We start from the raw sequence: 17,965 nt of genomic DNA, 5'->3' as shown, positions 1-17,965 counted from the left end.
TGAAGAATGTTTTCCTTGTACATAACGTTCCCTGAGGCAGCCCTGCGCCTGTTGCCCTTTTCATATCACCATGCACCTTTGAATCTGGTTTCATCATCTTTATACCCATTCATCGGATACTTGACAAGTGCAACAAGATCTCCTTAGTTTTTTTTCAAGGCTGAATAAATCCTGTTCCCTTAGCCTCTCCTTATACATCATGTGCTCTAGCCACCAGTCAGCTCTCCCCACCAGGTGCTCCTCAGCTGGATTTGCTCCAGTTCGTCAGTGTCTGTCTTGTAGTGGGATGCCCAAAAACTGAGCACAATACTCCAGATGCAGCCTTACAACTACTGAAGTTGGTTACAGTCTTGCAGTCACCGCCCAAGACACAACTGGCAGCCTTTGCTAAAAAGGCACACTGCGCACTTTCAGGTTCAACTAGTTGTCCACCGGGGCTTTTGCATCCTTTTCCACAAAGTCACTTCCTAGCCAGCTCTCTCCATGCCTGTAGCAGTGTGTGGGGCTATCTCATCCCATTTGTGGGACAGTTGGATTTGTGTTTTTGGAGACCATGAGGTGCCTCTCAGCTCGTTCCCCAGCCTACTGAGATCCTTCGGAATAGCAGCCCTACTCTCCAGAGTGTTGATTGCTTTCCCCAGTTTGATACTCATTTGCATATAGAGCTGAATGTCTTTGCACTGTACTTTTTCCATCTTTAGGGAACACAGAAGAGGGATAACTAAGCTCACTTAGATTGTGGCCACTGCATACCTGGCTGTGCTTGTTAGTTAGGTCTCTCTTCCAAGTCATGCTGCTTCCAGACTTGCATTAGTCTGGAAATTATGTAGCCATATTTGAGCCTATTGTTTCTGAACTAATAAACATGGCTTGATCTAAGCTGGCTCAGTGCTGGGCATATTCAGATGTCTGTAGTGTTATGATACCTATAATTCATGCTCTGGTTGAACTCCACAGATAAGAGTTCTTCGAAAATAGACTGTATTTAGGTTATTGTGGATTTTTCCTTCCTGTAACTTCAAAACCATTATATTTATACCTTTTAAGGTACTATACAATAATGTTTTGATATATCAAACTACTAGGATAGATTATTGTTATTTTTATTATCTTAAAACCAAAAAACAAACAAGAAAACCAAAACAAAAAAACCCATGCAAACTTCAGTTCCTTAGTCTGGATTTCTCTCTTGTAGCCACAGAATAGCTTATTTCTATGAAGAATTATTTCCATCTCATGCTTTATTTTGAAGAAGAAGAAATCAAATTCCTAAGTGCCTCTAGAGATGTAATATATCGGGGGGACTAGGAGGGGGGGTATTTCTATATATTTTTTTCTATTTTTTTCCCCATATAAAGCCATGCCACCTTAAAAACCTCAAAAATCCATAGAAGCTTTTCTTTGTAGATTTACTTTTTTTTTTTTCCTGGCAGATTTATGACTGTAAAAATGGCAGTGTAGAACAGTTAACTTAGGAAAAGAGGCTTAAGTATTAGCCACAACAACTTCAGAATGTCCAAGGAGGGACGGAAACAAACATTGCTTTGGTGGCTGTTAAGCCTGTCAAGAGACAGAATTGTTATAATACAGTAAAGATTCCTTAAAAAAAAAAAAAAAAATCTGTTTGCCAAGAGCTATACTGAAATAATTTTGCATAGTCAGTTGAGTCTTCAAATTTCAAGCACTTTTAAGCAGTGAAATTAAATTTCAGTAAAATTGAAATAAAATTAAGCATCTGAATGCCTTCTATCTAACTTCTTAAGCTAGTGAACCCTGCTCATTTTGCCTGTAGTTTTTAAATGCTTGGCTACCACTGTTTCCTTTTAAAATAGTAACATTGAATAATATTTTCTCCTGAGAAATGTAACAAATTTTGTGTTTGTTTCCCTTTGGTCCCCTATATTACACAACCACATAGCACCACACCCCTTTGATTTTGAATTTCCCTGTAACTATTGGTATTTTCTAAGAGAAGTATTGTGCATTAATTAGTTCCTTCATTTTCTTTAGGTCAGCTGGCAAAAATATGCATCGAAGCTCAACAGAAGAGGATTCATCTTCAGAGGAAGAAATGGAGTGGAGTGGTAACAATATGCTCCTAACTAATCTCTCTATACCTCAGTTAGATGGGACTGCAGATGAAAATGGTGGTAAGTAAATAGAAAACCAACTTTGGAAGTTGAATTGTTACCCGGGTCATAGTTCGTTCATTTTCAGATCAATTTGCTAATTCTCAAAAGTGCTAACTGTTTTCAATTCTTGTTTCAATTGGAAGGAAATGCTCTTAATGGATTGCAGAAGGCGGCCCTTAACATCTTCCTCATAAGCTAACCATAATTTAATCTCAGTGCCTTCTGCAAATTACCAGAATCTGCTTTTCTTATTGTATTAATGATCCAAAGAAGGGCATTGTTTAATTTGTTTTATGGGAAAGATGGTTACCTTGTTGCAAGGGGTATTTTTCTGTTATTATTTCTTATGAAAATATGGTGTTAAAATTAATGATTCTGTCGGATCATTTATCCTGCTAGGATTCTTTGCTTTGCGAGTGCTTGCCACACATGCTAAAATAGAGTAAGCCTTTGTTTGAGCCTATGTTGCATTCGGCAGATTGCATGTTCACATCTTGGGATTGCATGAGTTAAAACAACTATGCAGAGGCAAAGCTGATGCAGAAGAAACTGCCTTTCAAAATCTAGAAAAAAATGAAATTAATCTGTAGCGATATCTTGTGCCATCTCTCTATAACCTGCTGTCTTTGATCAAAATAACCTTCATTAATGCACACTTTGAGGTTAGGCAAATATGTAAATATCATTATTTGTTTCATTAGACAATCTACATATTTTCACATTTATAAAATTCTTTTGAGCAAAACAATGTAAAATGTATGGGTCTTGTGGGGAAAAATATATAACTGTATCCAGGGTTTTCGCAGCATTAGGTTAATTTTTGTTCTTGGTCTAATCAACAGTAATTGTTCTTCTTTGTTTAGAATTGTTGTATTAGTCATACTTCATTGCCTTTAAAATTTGAAATTTGTGGTTAACATCACTTTGTACAGAGTTCCTTTCTTAATCCATAGTACAAACTGGTTAATGTAAAATCTTGTTTGTACTCGTACATGTACCTCATTTCCTATTATTTCATTTGCTCTTCGAGGCAGGAATGTAATCCTTTACAAGATTTCTCTATTAGTTTGTGTCTGTTGAAGCTATTTGACAAAAATAACAATCATCATATATTAGTATATAAAATACATACGTCTTAGTATGTCTATTAGCAATCCTCTATTAGAGAAGGTGAGCTGTATGTTCTTATTACATAGACAGCCACAACTATTCTTTTGTGTTCACTGTTTAAAGCATAGTTTGCTTTTTCCTTTGCTTTTACAGGTATAATGGTAGGGTTAATACATGACTTGATGAACTATTAATATGACTTGGTTTTGCAAAATACACGATTGTAATATCCTTATTTGCAGAACTTTGTAATTTAATGTAAAAAGGGATGCTTCTGGGTAATGAGACTGTATCTTAAATCGTTGTTTACATTTTAGAATGTTTTAAGTATATGAAATACCACTTGCAGCAGAAGAGTGTCAGCTTTGAATGAGTTTATTACTGTCAACTGTTACATCAACCTCTTATAACAGAAGATACAGTAAATTCAAAACAGGTCTCAGTCCAGTTCCTCTAAATTACAAAACGCTTATCCGCACATGAATCTGTGTCCATAACATCTGACTGATTAATAAGTATTTTTGCAATTTTTATGTCTGAACAGTCAGGTATCTTCCAGGTGTTCATTGACACTTTGCTAAACTCCCGTTTTCTTGGTTTTCAATTAATCCTCATTCTTTGTGTGGACTCCTACCCTCAAAGAATCATAGGCAGCATCTCCTAGCTGTGTTTCACAGATTAGGGACTCTGTGTATGCATTAGAAAATGTTATTAGAAACAGATTGAGACTTCCTTTTATTTTTCTCACCCAGCAACAAATAAATTGCTAAGCTGAAGGCAGCATGAATCTAAGATAATCCCCAAATTGATTGAGACTTACAGTAAAGGCCCAAAGGACCCCCTATCTAGTACAACAGTGTGCAGCACCTGCTTTCAGCTCACAGAGCATGTTTCATAACTCCTATCCCCCTTCAACATTTCAGCTAAGGATGTGGACACATGAACAAATTGCTATATGCCAGGAGCTCTGTGGTAACTGCCTCTTTGCAGAGGAATAAACTCCTTCAAATTATTTGGTGTTCGTTGTGGTTGTGAACAAGCTCACAGCTGAGGCAAACCAGTTGTTAATTTGTTACTTACCACCTGCCTGTCCACACTTACCCTGCAGTAATTGTGGTGGAAGTATCAGTGAAAGAGAGTAATCATCCCAGGTACCATGTGATGAGCCTGCACAGGACAGTTACCGCTGCATGTGCTGGTCGCAGATCTGTGTGGGAATGTTAATGCATGGATATGAATTCATGATCTAACTAAATGGTGTCAGCTCCTTGCATAAACACCTGAATTGGGTGGCGGATTGCTCTGCTTTATAAAAGTGCAGCAAACAACCTATGCTTAGCACACAGGACAGTTAATACAAAGCCCTTGCCATGTTGTAAGATAGTACTTTAGCTTTCTGTGCAATGACTTTTCTGTATGGGGAAAGTCATTTAAATAAGTTCTTTGTTTTTCAGAGCCAATGAGTATGCATACTTCTCAGAGACAAAGCAGGATAACAAGCTTTTCTAGAAATCAGTCTGTTTGTATTTAGTTGTCTGAAAGTGATTTTAGAAGCCTTCTTTCAGAAAACCAGCATGAAATCTTTGGCAATTGTATGCAAGCCTACCATTTAGGAAAAACTGACAGAACGGCTGAAACACAAATATACTGACAGTGTGACTTTGATAAAGCAGCTCATGCATTCAGGGTCTGTAGATGTCCTGATCATAAATGCAATGTGATATAGAAGAGTTTTACTTTTTATCTTTTTGGATGGGAGGGCTTTCAGGAAAATGTCATTAAAATGGTTGATGCCTTAGGTTATCTTTTTTACAGGAAAACTAGAGTAAAATTGCTTGTCTTCCATTTCAGACAATCCTTTGAATAATGAAAGTTCTCGAACTCACTCCTCTGTCATTGCAACAAGCAAAATGTCTGTAAAGACCTCAATCTTTCACAAAGATGCTGCTACGCTAGAACCCCCATCTTCTGCTAAAATTACTTTTCAGTGTAAACACACAAGTGCCCTTTCTAACCATGTTTTGAATAATGAAGATTTAGTAGAAGACCTCTCGCAACCAAACACAGAAACAAGACCTGAACTTTCTGTCCATGCTCTTACAAAAGAAAGCACTTACTCAGCAAAGTACGCAACTCCATTCAGCAATAGTACTCATGCAGAAAACGCTCACAAAGAGAGTAACAAGAAAGATACTCTCCCAGTTCCTTCATGTGAAAATAATATTTTTGAGTATGAGGACGACATTTCATCAGTGAGCAGACAGATACCTAGTAGGAAGTATACTAGCATCAGAAAGGCTGAAAAGGATGTCTCTTTTATGCATGTGGGCCGCCACATTGGTGACAGCATGTTGAATAAAAACTTATTTAACTTTTCCGATTTGAGCCACTCCAGCCACTCCAAAGGTAAAATGTCCTCTGAAGTAAATGAAAAATCCAGCAGTGCAAATATAAATAGTTTTTTTCCAGCAACAGTTACAGAAAATTGTGAATTGGTGTCTTGTTCAGGAGGCAGTCGAACTGTGGTACATTCACTTGAAAATAACACTGATGAAGGTGGCCTTAATAAGCTTAAAATTAGGTATGAAGAATTTCAGGAGCATAAGGCAGAAAAGCCAAGCCTCAGTCAACAAGCAGCACACTATATGTTCTTTCCTAGTGTTGTTCTTTCTAATTGTCTCAGTCGACCACAGAAGTTAGCTCCCGTGACATATAAATTACAGCAAGGCAACAAACAGTCCAGGTTGAAGCTGAATAAAAAGAAACACAGTTTTATCAATCATCAGGAGCCTGCAAGTGTAAATGATGTTGCATCAGTGAAGGAAAGCTGCTATACACAAGGTAATGCTTGTAGTAACATTCCTGATAAGGATAGTGCTTTACCTAGTGACTTAGTTCAAGTTCCTCTTGAGGCTTTTGAAAACAAGATGCCTACAAGTACTGCTAATTATACTGACTGCCAGTTTGCAGACGGATCTCTTGAAACTGAGCAGTCATTTGGATTATGTGGGAATAAATATACGCTCCGAACGAAACGGAAGGTAAATTATGAGACTGAAGACAGTGAACCAAGCTTTGTCGCACACAACTCAAAAATTAATCTACCTCAACCGATAGAAGGTGTTGAAAGTTCGGATGGGTCTCAGAAGTCTCGAAAGCGTAGAAAACTTTCTAAAAAATTGCCACCTGTTATTATTAAATATATTATCATCAATAGATTTAGAGGGAGAAAAAATATGCTTGTTAAGCTAGGGAAAGTAGATTCTAGTGAGGAAAGAGTAGTACTCACAGAGGAAAAGATGAACTTATATAAAAAGCTTGCACCTTTAAAGGACTTTTGGCCAAAAGTTCCTGACTCTCCTGCAACCAAATATCCTATTTATCCACTAACACCAAAGAAAAGTCACAAAAGAAAAGCAAAACATAAGTCAACCAAGAAAAAAGCTGGAAAACCACAAAAAACAGGTAGTAGAAATATTAAAAGAACTTTATCTTTCAGAAAAAGGACTCATACAATTCTTTCTCCTCCTTCACCGTGCTACAATGCTGAAGCTGAAGACTGTGACTATAACTATAGTGATGTTATGTCTAAGTTAGGTTTTCTTTCTGAGAGAAGCACAAGTCCAGTAAACACATCTCCACCTCGCTGCTGGTCTCCCACTGATCCAAAAGCAGAAGAAATTTTGACCAACCTGGACAGAGAAGCTTTATTTAGTAGGGGGCCCAATATGTACAACAGCAAGACTGTTAATTCTAGTGTAGGAAAAAATAGTCGAGCAAAAACTCAGGTTAAGAAATGTAAAAAGAAATTTGCTAGCCCTGCTGTATCTACCAAGAAGAAGAAAAAGATTAATCAGGCTGATAAAACAGCAGATGATGGAAAGAAGAAACCTAGAGCAAAACAAAGACAAAAAACAGCTGAAAAAGCATCCTCAAGAAAGCGCGTTGTATTTAAAGATGAAAAAGGAAATACTCGCTCTACTGCGGAAGTGAAGTTTGTGCTGAAACGTCAAGATCTGCCTGAGATTTCTTACAACTCTGTCAATTTGCAGCCACTTCATAACCGGAAAGACAGTCCTCTTCCTGGCTATTCAGCAGGATCTACCATCAGCACAGCTCCCTTCAGCAGCTGATGCACAAGGTAATTCATCAGGCTGTTTTCATTCATTGATGGAAATTGATAAGCCTGTAGATGCACAGTGTTTACCTGCTCCACGAGAAGACCCTCATTCATCTCTCGCATCTACTCCTGTGGCATCTGGAAGGGAAGTACCAAAAATGAGCTCTCAGAGGCCCAGGACTCAGAGTGCTATATTTAGAATGAAGGATTCTGCTCTCATTCAAAACATATTTGATCCATCTAATCACTCAACTCAGGTAACACAGAATGCACGCATTTCTAAAGATAAGACTTTTGCAAAAGCAGAAGAGATAAAAAATTTGCAAAACAGATATTTACCACCAGCTGGGAAATTAAATGAAGCTCGTGACTCTTTGGACACAGTGAAGATGGATCAGTTACATGCCACTAACTATTTGCATTGTAAAGACAGTAATCAGCAGCAGATTTTTTGTTTACCAGAGGCATCCAAGCATTCTGATCCTTGTTCTTCTATTCTTAAGTCATCTGAGGAAAGCCCTGGGCCACTTCAGTTGCCTAAGAACTGTTTTGTAACATCTTTGAAGAGTCCAGTGAATCAGTTAAGTTGGGATCAAAACCAGAGAGGATTTATTTTGGATATGTCACATTTTAAACCTGAAACAGTGAAACAAAGGTCTCTGTCAGAAACAACCATGCAACCAAAACCCATCTCCCAGTATAAAAACAGGACTATAGTGGCCCCATCAGCATTCAGTGAAGGACAGTCTGGCCTCGCTGTTTTGAAAGAGTTGCTCCAGAAGAGACAGCAGAAAGCTCAAAATGCAAATGTTACCCAGGAACTGTTACCGGCTAAAACACAGCTGAGCAGGAATATCCCATGCCCTCTTGAACAGAATAAAGCAATCAAAAGAGCACGGTCAGTCACATCGCCAAGAAAATCTCGTGCTCCCAAGAATACAAAACCTAAAGAAAAAACACCAAAACTTTCAAAAATGGAGTCTTTAAGCCAGCAGATCAGTAGTCGCATTGATCACACTGTGTCTGATGACAGCCCCATTTTTTTTTCAGACCCCGGTTTTGAAAGCTGCTACTCGCTTGAAGACAGCTTGTCTCCAGACCACAATTACAACTTTGATATTAATACTATAGGGCAAACCGGATTTTGCAGTTTATATTCTGCAAGCCAGTTTGTCCCAGCAGATCAAAATTTGCCCCAGAAATTCTTGAGTGATGCAGTTCAAGATCTTGGTTCTGGACAAACAACAGAAAATGACTTTCTGTGTCATAATGACCAAAAATCTGAGGAAGAAAAGCAGCATTCTTCAAGCACAAGTAAATGGATAAGGTCTGGTGCTCTGAGCCCTGAGCTTTTTGAGAAAACCTCACTGGATAATAATGAGAACCACTGCCATAGCCAATGGAGGAAAAATGTTCATCCTTCAACTTCTAGATCTAGTTCTATAGATACCTCTTGTATGCAAGAGACTGACGTCTGTTTAAATGAGAAATTCAAATTGAATAGAAATGCAGTAAATAAAGAGAGATTTCTTAACCTTCCTCAGCCAACCAGCTCAGACTGGATCCAAAGCCACATTAGAAAAGAAACCACTTTTGAACCCTGTCAACCACTTGATTCAGTTAATACCTCTTTTACATCCATATTGTCTTCTCCTGATGGTGAACTTATAGATGCAGCTTCTGAGGACTTAGAATTATATGTTTCAAGAAACAATGAGACATTAACTCCAACTCCAGATAGTTCACCAAGATCAACCAGTTCTCCCTCACAATCAAAGAATGGAAGTTTTACACCTCGTACGGCTCACATTCTTAAGCCTCTCATGTCCCCACCCAGTCGTGAAGAAATCATGGCAACTTTGCTAGATCATGATCTCGCAGAAACAATTTATCAGGAACCATTTTGCAGCAATCCTTCAGATGCTCCAGAAAAGCCAAGGTACTGTGTTCCATGCATTTCTGTCTACATATGCTTGTGATTATGTTAAATTTAATTTATTCCTGTGAACAATTTTATGCTGTTATGGGGCACAGACGCATGAAAGATCCCATCTGATATACATACATTTGAAGTTGAAAATTACTGTACTTCCCGTGCAAATACTCATTTTCATTCATGACACTTTGTTGGTTTTTTATTGCTTGATATTATTGTAGTAAGTGGGAATGTGCCTCCTTGGTTTGTAAGATACTGCCCACAGGAATTGCATAGTGAGAAAACTAGTTAGCCGGACTCTGCCTGTCTATCATCTTGAGGACTGCCTGCAATGCAGTTTAGAACAAAACACTATTCACACTATTTTCTTCGCAGGGAGATTGGAGGACGACTTCTCACAGTGGAAACTAGACTTCCAAATGACCTGCTTGAGTTTGAGGGGGACTTCTCATTAGAAGGTCTACGACTCTGGAAGACTGCATTTTCAGCAATGACAGAAAGTCCTAGACCAGGGTCTCCTCCCCGTTATGGTCACTCTACTGTTAATAAAAGAGAAAGTAATAGCCATAAAACTAGTGAAGACAAAAAAATAGTCATAATGCCATGCAAGTGTGCCCCAAGCCAACAGCAAGTTCAGATATGGCTTCATGCCAAAGAAGAGTATGAACATTTCAAGAAATTACCTAAGAATCATCCTGCTGAGCTGGAAAAGTCAGCTGAGAATTTCAGCTCTGCAGTATTGTCTGAAGAGAATTCTATAGAAGTAGTAAAAGCAGCTAAAGATTTAAATTTATCTAGCCTGGAAGATGAAAGACCTATTGTGCCTACAAAGAATTCTCCTGCTTCTGTGGCAGAAACTACAAAAACACAAACCAAGGAAACCTGTGATAAGTCTATAAGCACTATAGCAACTTCTATAAATACTAAAAATGACATAGACTCTAATAAAACGCCATCTGAAAGTAAAACACTTATTACTTCAACACTAGAACATGATAAGGAGGAGGAGGAGGAAGATTATTATATCAATTACAGTTCACCAGATTCTCCAGTACTTCCTCCCTGGCAGCAAGTAGCATCTCCAGATCCCAAGCAGTCCAATTTAGAAGACACAGAGTGGAAAAGTGAGGATATTATTTTGTCTTCTGTGGAAGGAAATGACATAGTACCTGTTGGAAGTGCACAAAACTCTCCATCCACCCAAGAAGACGTTAGGACATCCTTTGACACGTCTCCATTTCCAGTTAATGAAGATCCTGGAAATTCAGAATCCATTTGCCTACATAGTACACCCATTGTGGAGAGAAAAAATCAAGATGGAATACCTGAAGTTCTTGGGTTCACTCCTTTATCCACAGGTAAATCCATTAAGTGATTCTAATGATACACAAACAAAAATTCCAAATATTATATTTCTTTTGACATAATGAGAAAATAATTACATCTCCACAAAAAATATATTTAAAACTAGTTTTGGAAAGGAAAAGGCCTGTGCATTATTGTTAAAGTAACTATTGAATTATGAAAAAAGTCTAGAAGCAGAACACCCTTTTGCTTCCTGATGGACTCTAGTATCTGAACTGTGAGGTGCTGGTTAAAATCTTAATTGAAAAGTATAGCTTATTTGGGGGGATTTTGAAATCTTGTTGGTTGTATTGCTTGTATTTTTCCAAACATAATCTCACTGTAGAGTGTGAATAGCATTGCAGTGTTCAAGGTGATAATCGTGTGACATTTGGTAACTTAGTGGCCTTGTACCACACATTCCTAAATGTTCATAAATACCAAACTGTAATAGTTGTGCTTTGGATTGGACAGAGAATAAAGTTGTATTTGTTTGTATATAATATTTGTTTGTAATGTTACCCAAATACCTCTAGTTGCTTCCAGCGTGTTTAATGTCTAGACAATATTATTGAGGCTAAGCAGTTTTGCGTTCATGTGTTTACAGAACTAAAAGCCCAGAAACTGAGCCACAAGAGGGGAAATAATACTGATGGTCTTCGAAGAGTACTTCTAACTACACAAATGAAGGTAAATTATGATATTAGATACAGATGTATTTCTATTACTCCACACATACACATTTCCATTCTCTTTCTTCTGTGTTGTTTTTTCCTTTCACTGTTAGGATCTTGAAAGTACATTTTAAATGGTAGGATACAGTTGCTGTAGAATCAGTGTACACTCGAAGTTAGGAAGAAGAAATCAGTTTAATTTGCAGGGAGGAAAAAAAGATTGGATATTGAGAGTATGTTCTATGTTTTAGGGTAGTCAGATGCTAATGAAACACTAAAGAGACACCGTGTAAAGATGTAGTTTTGCTCTTTTAGTTAGAACACCCTTTTAAAGTTACATTGTGATTTCCTATTTTTATATATATATGTGTGTGTGTGTAGACATAGACGTGTGTATTTATGTATCTCTGTGTGTGTTAGTTTTCATATAATGTTGTAGGCATTTTCTGAAAACAATGTAGGCAGTGGCATGCTGACAGAGGAGAGAGAGAGTGGATTGCCTAAAATGATCAGACTCTCATGTTTTCCCTAAACAGTGTTTCTGCTTCCCATGTTGGAAACAAAACCATGGGCTAGGTGCATTACCGAAATGACCCAGTAGTCTTTTCTTTCATTCTTAACATACTGGTGTTCACCCAGTTCAAGTGGGTACTTAAGTGTACCCTTAATTCAGTGCCTTAAAAAGTGGTGACTGAAATGGAGGGTTTTGATGAATTCTTGCTTGAGAGAGAATAGAGGTTTGGTGGTTCCCCTCTCCTCAGGCTTCTAAGAAAGCCAATATGTGTGGGGTTTTGTGCTTGGGTGTTTTGGGGTTTTTTTTTTTAAGTATTTCAAACTGCCTCTTGCTTTACTATGAAGTTTCATTAAAACTATTTCTAAAAGGCAGAAAGATCCAACTGTTGTTTCCGTGTTGAAAAATGACATGAGGAGATAGTGAAATCTTTTTTTTATTATTATTTTAGTAATTGTAGTGTGTAACATTTGCATTTTTATTGATAAATTTGTATTTAATATTGTATATGAATTTAGCAACCTATAGTTTTTTCAGTATTATACTGTGCTTTTTTTTCCCCTCCCTCGCCCCCAATCAGAATCAATTTGCTGCCCTTGGGGCTCAAAAGAAAGAGACTTCACAGATTGAAGGACCATCTTTAAATAACACTTACGGTTTTAAAGTCAGCGTGGAAAACCTGCAGGAAGCAAAATCTTTACATGAGGTAATTTACTGTTACGTGTTATTTTATAAAATGATAGTTTGTCAGAATGGTTTTATAATGGCAGAATTTAAAAATCTTTTCCTCCTTGGTCCCTGCCTGGCTTAAAATTTATCAGTGTGTGATGTCTGCAGCTTTAAGTAGTTGCTCTGCTAGTTTCAGCTTGATCTCCAAATGCCTTTATTTAATAGTATTGAACTCAATTTCATAGTATTTTTGTTGAGGTGGTAAACCTTCCTTTAAAAAATACAAATAAGGGAAAGGTCAGGAGGAAGAAATAGTAAGTTTTTGTATAAAAACATTACTGGAAAAACTAGTTGACCATAACTTTCATAGATCATTTCCTTAAGAAACAAGGCATCTGGCATCATTCAGTCAGGCCCTCCCGGTATCTCTACATGTTACCTTCTGAACCTGTTAGCCAGTTTCTACTACATTTAACAAAGTGGTACATGTCTCAAAGAGCGTGTCTGCATATTTCATGTAGATCAGTGGTTGGTCAGGGAGGAGAGATCAAAATTGGTGCTGGAGAAAGGGATGCAATGCGAATATAGTACTGCTGTGTTTGGCTGCTAACTGGCCAGCCAGCATGTGTGCGCTCCCAGACAGTCACCACAATTAGCTGTTGATCAATTTACAGATGAACTGGGGAGACAGAATTTTTATGTGCTGAGTAGATGACATGGGAGAAGCCCCAAGAAACTGATGATTTTGTAGGAAGTGGAGATAGAGCTTGATAGTAAAATTTCATTTCAGCGATGGTGAATTTCAGTGATTTAGGCTGCAAATTTAGAGGAGATCAGGCTGCCCCCAGGGCAGCTTACATACTTAGAAATATTTGTAACTTTTCCCTTGTAATGCCTCCAACTGGCCCATTAGTCCACATTGTCAATTATATTATGCAAGATAACAGGGCAGCAACAAAACATTGAAACAGTATTAAATACTACAGTACTTACCGTAGAATCAAAACCGTACAATATATAGGGATTAGCATTTTCTTAATGCAAACAATTCTGCAAAAAGCTGTAGCAACATAACATGGAAGTTCATTAATGCAAGTGAAGGGAAAGTTAGGTATTCTCCATATCTTCCTGTAAGTGACATAGTCTTCATGCTTGTTTGCACGCCTTGTGTGACAATGGGAAAGGAAAATATAGATTATAAAGTGATTCTTTGTTCTTGATCAGTCCGGAAAATTAATTCTGCTCAATATGCAAAGCTGTTTGAAAACATTACGGGAATTTACAATTGTTGAACATTTCTGTTTGTATTTTCTGCTTTGGTAGAAGATAGTGCTCAGAAATAAATATTGAATTTTAATAATTGAGTATAAAAATATATCAAGTGATTAATCTTTTTTGTAAGATAATACTTTTTGCAAAAGTGGGAGATCCAGAGATGCATGTTTAATCACTTCTGTTAATTTTCAGGTGTGACCTCTTAGTTACAATATAATACGACCATATATATGTCTGCAGTGAGTTCATTTGCACTAATAATCTCCTCTTAAATTTTTTGAAGAAAGCTCCAAAACATACTAACTTAATGTATTTATTTGTTGGTAGGTCCAACACCTTACCCTCATCAGTATGGAGTTACATGCTCGAACCAGACGAGATTTGGAACCAGACCCAGAGTTTGATCCGATCTGTGCTTTATTCTATTGCATCTCATCAGACACAGCACTGCCAAATACTGATAAAAAAGAAATCACTGGTGCTATAGTGATCGATAGAGACAGGACACTCTCAAGCCAAGGTTCCTATTTCTTTTTTCTTAACGTATTTTACAAAAATGCTTATTTCATAGTAATCAAACAGTAGCAAGCAAAATATAATCGAGTATCTATATTGCTGTTTAGCTCATTTCATTTTGTCTTGTTGACTGTTGGATGAATGGCCATGTTAAACATAGAGTTTTCCTGCTTATATCTTCCAAAGAACTATTGCATGGGCTGTAAACCACAAATAACATACGCATGTGCAAAATATCTATGTTTGCGTACTTGTGGACAAGCTCCTGCAGTGTTCTAAAAGTATAAAGAGGAAAACCTGCCTTTAGTTTCCTACTCAAGTTGCTGGATAGCTACAAGTAGAAAATGTTAAAAGCAAGACAGTATGTTTTATATTTTACTTAAGGGTTATTTTTGTGGTTTTATCTGATCCTTTTAGGATCTAAACAGGGGCCCTTATTCTATTGTACCTTTTTGGCTTTGTTTAGACCAGTGATACTCAACCTGTGGCTCTAGAGCCGGATGTGGCTCTTCATGGCCCTACAGGCGGCTCTCGCAATGTAGGCGTCTGATCGGCGCTCCACTCTATCAGGCAGCGCGGGGAGCACTGAGCAAATGGACCAGCAGTGTGGGAGTCGCTGAAGTTCCCCCTCCCATAGGGGGAAAGAAAAGGAGCTGCTGGGATCCCCCCACAGGTAAGAGTAGAGATCACCTCCCACCCAGCAGCTGTGGGGCAGAATGGGGAAAAAAATCGCCCTTTTGCCCTTTCCACCCCTCCACCCCACTCCTTCCTAGCAGCCAGAAGGGGTTGAAGACAGAATGCTGCTGGGAGAGAGGATGCTGATGTGTCATGTCGTGATGTATCAATATGTGATGGTGTTGAGGCAGCATCATCACACATTGAAGTGTCATGATGGGAAAAAAAAATCACACTGTTGATACTTGATTTTTTTGGTGCTCTACAACTCCATTTAATAAAGAAGTGGCTCTCCAGCTGTTAAAGGTTGAGTACCACTGGTTTAGGCTAGTAAAAAAAAAAAAAAACAACCAAAAAACCCAAAACAAGTCTTCTTTCTTTCAGGGTTTCTTTGGCATTGCAAATGTGTATTAAACCACAAAATACTGTCTAAAATTTAAGTGTGGACAAAAACCTACCAAAAATCAATTTAGCATTAAGGCAACAGCTCCTTCTTTTACCAGTTTATTTTTCAAAGTCATATGCTATATCATGTTAAGCTAAGTTCTTATTATTCTCAGTGAAGTTTATTCTGGTATTATATGCTTGTTACTATCTTTAAAAAAAATCTCCATTACCTTACTGAGATTTTCCACAGTATAGCCACTATGGCTCCCTAGATGTGTGCCACTGATAAATTATCAAGAAAAAGCTCTCTGTAAAGAGGTCCAATAATATTTTGAAAAAACAAAGGTTCTGATCTGCTTTTGTTAGTGAAATAAAATGATATGTTTAAATGTTATTGTGACATTCTTTGCTATAATTGATGTGTGCTGTCAGTATTTTCTTGCTTAGAAGTTTTTGAGTTCCCTGTGGAGTGACTTGACATTGAGATACATTCCCCCCCCCCTTTTTGTATTATTATTGCTTTGTAAGTTACAATACTCATTTTAACATTTATTTCTGAAAGCACACTTTTTTAATTCTCAAGACCTCAAGAATGTGTCAAAGTAGAATACCTTTTAAAAACCTCCAGATTGTTGCCTTAATCAGAGATACTACTATCTGTTGTATAGAGAAAATGAAAAGACAAAGTATGTGTTGCATATTATTCATTTATAGGGTTTTTTGTATACAGAAGGCAAACGCTGAGTTCCTGCATGCATATGAATTTAGCTATTATTCACACATTATCAATGTAGACACTCTTAATGTGGACTAAGTGAGCTGTTGCTCATGTTTTTCCATTTCTGTTAGTAACTTAGTGTTTTTTAAGAAGTGTACTGAAAAAAGAACTATACTATGTTATGCAGCATTTTCATTCTTCAAAGCATTTTGCAAGCACTACTCTAAGCTAGCAATTAAAATAAATATTTTGCATGAAAACACTGTGTGAACTCTCATGGGCATATTAAAAATAATTTTCTAATAGCTGGACTCTTGTATATGTAAAATGGTGAAATTTCTCTTGAATCAAATTTATTTATATCTGAGAATTTGTGCAAGTTTACCACTATGATAGTATTTTACATAGGGGAAAAGAACAAACTTTTCCACCCAAGAGGAACAAAATAAGTCCATGGAATTAGTTGTGATAATAATTAAAGATAAAAATATGTTGTATTCCATACTTCTTTTCAGTTCTGTCTTTTGTTCTAAAGCAATATTGTTGACTGAAGTCATGGAAATCCTTCTAAATTGTAATGATTTATTTTTTTACTTTATTTTCTAGGGAGCAGAGACCAAGCCCCCTTGCTCACAAGATCTGGAGTTACAGGACTAGAAGTCAGTTACGCTACTGATGAAAGAACTCTTTTCCAGGAAGTAGTGAATATTGTAAAAAGGTAGCATATCTGTACGTTCTGCTTTTATTTTTCAGGCTTGGTACAGCAGATTTAGTTCCTTCAACTCTTGCCAGTCTCTGAAATACTGATTTTTTGTTGTTGTTTCCCTCAAAGGCTTATTTCTAGAGTGGACAAGCATGGTGGTCTTTCGAATAAAAATACTTTTTGCTTTTTCCTTTTTTCTGACAGCAAGAACATTCAGATCCTCTTAAGCAGCTGAGTTACAGTCTTGAAGTGAATCAGCTATATAAGTAATCTTCTTTAACATACAAACTTTCCTGTTAATCCCAGAAGTCATTACACATCTCTCTCTGAAACTCTCAGAATAGCAGATGTTAACAGTGCTGAGAGCTATAGAAGACCCCTCAGATGGGAAGAATTTTTCTAGGGACTCTGAGGCAAGACAGAAAAAAACCTACATGGTACTGAAACTGCTATGGACAGATGAAAATAACCAGTAGCTGAAAAATCAGATTCCTTCATTAGTTTTGTCTTCTCTGAATGGAAATCCCCTGCTCCATCAGACTTGGAAAACTGCTGGTTTTCCCCATCTCCACCAAGGCTGGGAGGCCTGTTTGGTAGCCCTCTTGGCTTGGTGAGTGGGTGGAACTGCAGACATCTCTCCAGGCCCTACTGACAGAGGTGCAAAGCTGTAAAATCGCAAGGAAAAATAAACCAGATTTAAACTATGAGTCACCCTGCTGGAATAGAGGCACCAGAAAAAAATGTGTACTAGGCAGAGTACATTTGCAATTCTTTCTCTCTCCAACCAGAAAACCTCTGATGAGAAAGACATTGACCAACCCCATGAAGCCAGAATACAAAAAGAGTTGCTGAATGCAACAACACAGGGTGGGTCCTGGCAGAGCAGCAGATCCCTGTTCAGAGAAAACAAAATTCAGGTAAGGAACATAATTTTATTTTTCTCTTTCTTGGAAATCTAGTGCTCCATCAAACTTAGGAAAATTACTGAGAACGAGAAGCTGCCAGTAAATGACGAATTCTCCACCAGTTGTGTAGAAGTTTAAAAAGTGACAGTACGTAGAGAGAGAGAACTCAGCAGTTAGAATATATATACATATCACTGAAGAACAGAAGAAGTCCACATCTGTGCATACTGGAGGCATTACAGAATGAAAAAAGCATGCAATTTTTATAGGACTTCAAGATGGAACATACC

General features: G+C 37.5%; 1 protein-coding gene across 1 annotated transcript in view; it reads left to right on the top strand.

Annotated features, from left to right (window-relative positions):
• The window catches only part of REV3L (REV3 like, DNA directed polymerase zeta catalytic subunit), an 87,564-nt gene that overhangs the window by 36,692 nt on the left and 32,907 nt on the right, over positions 1-17,965 (top strand). Inside the window, 8 exon segments of the mRNA XM_035900692.1 lie at positions 2,011-2,150; positions 5,094-7,341; positions 7,343-9,301; positions 9,674-10,656; positions 11,250-11,332; positions 12,408-12,533; positions 14,099-14,291; positions 16,674-16,785. Of these exon segments, the coding sequence (XP_035756585.1) occupies positions 2,011-2,150; positions 5,094-7,341; positions 7,343-9,301; positions 9,674-10,656; positions 11,250-11,332; positions 12,408-12,533; positions 14,099-14,291; positions 16,674-16,785 (5,844 nt within the window).

This window comes from Egretta garzetta, unplaced genomic scaffold, assembly GCF_000687185.1.
Source record: "Egretta garzetta isolate BGI_Z169 unplaced genomic scaffold, ASM68718v1 scaffold18, whole genome shotgun sequence".
In the NCBI taxonomy this organism is placed as follows: domain Eukaryota; kingdom Metazoa; phylum Chordata; class Aves; order Pelecaniformes; family Ardeidae; genus Egretta; species Egretta garzetta.
The sequence above is the reverse complement of the archived record's forward strand: the minus strand, read 5'-3'. Positions and strand labels throughout refer to the sequence as shown.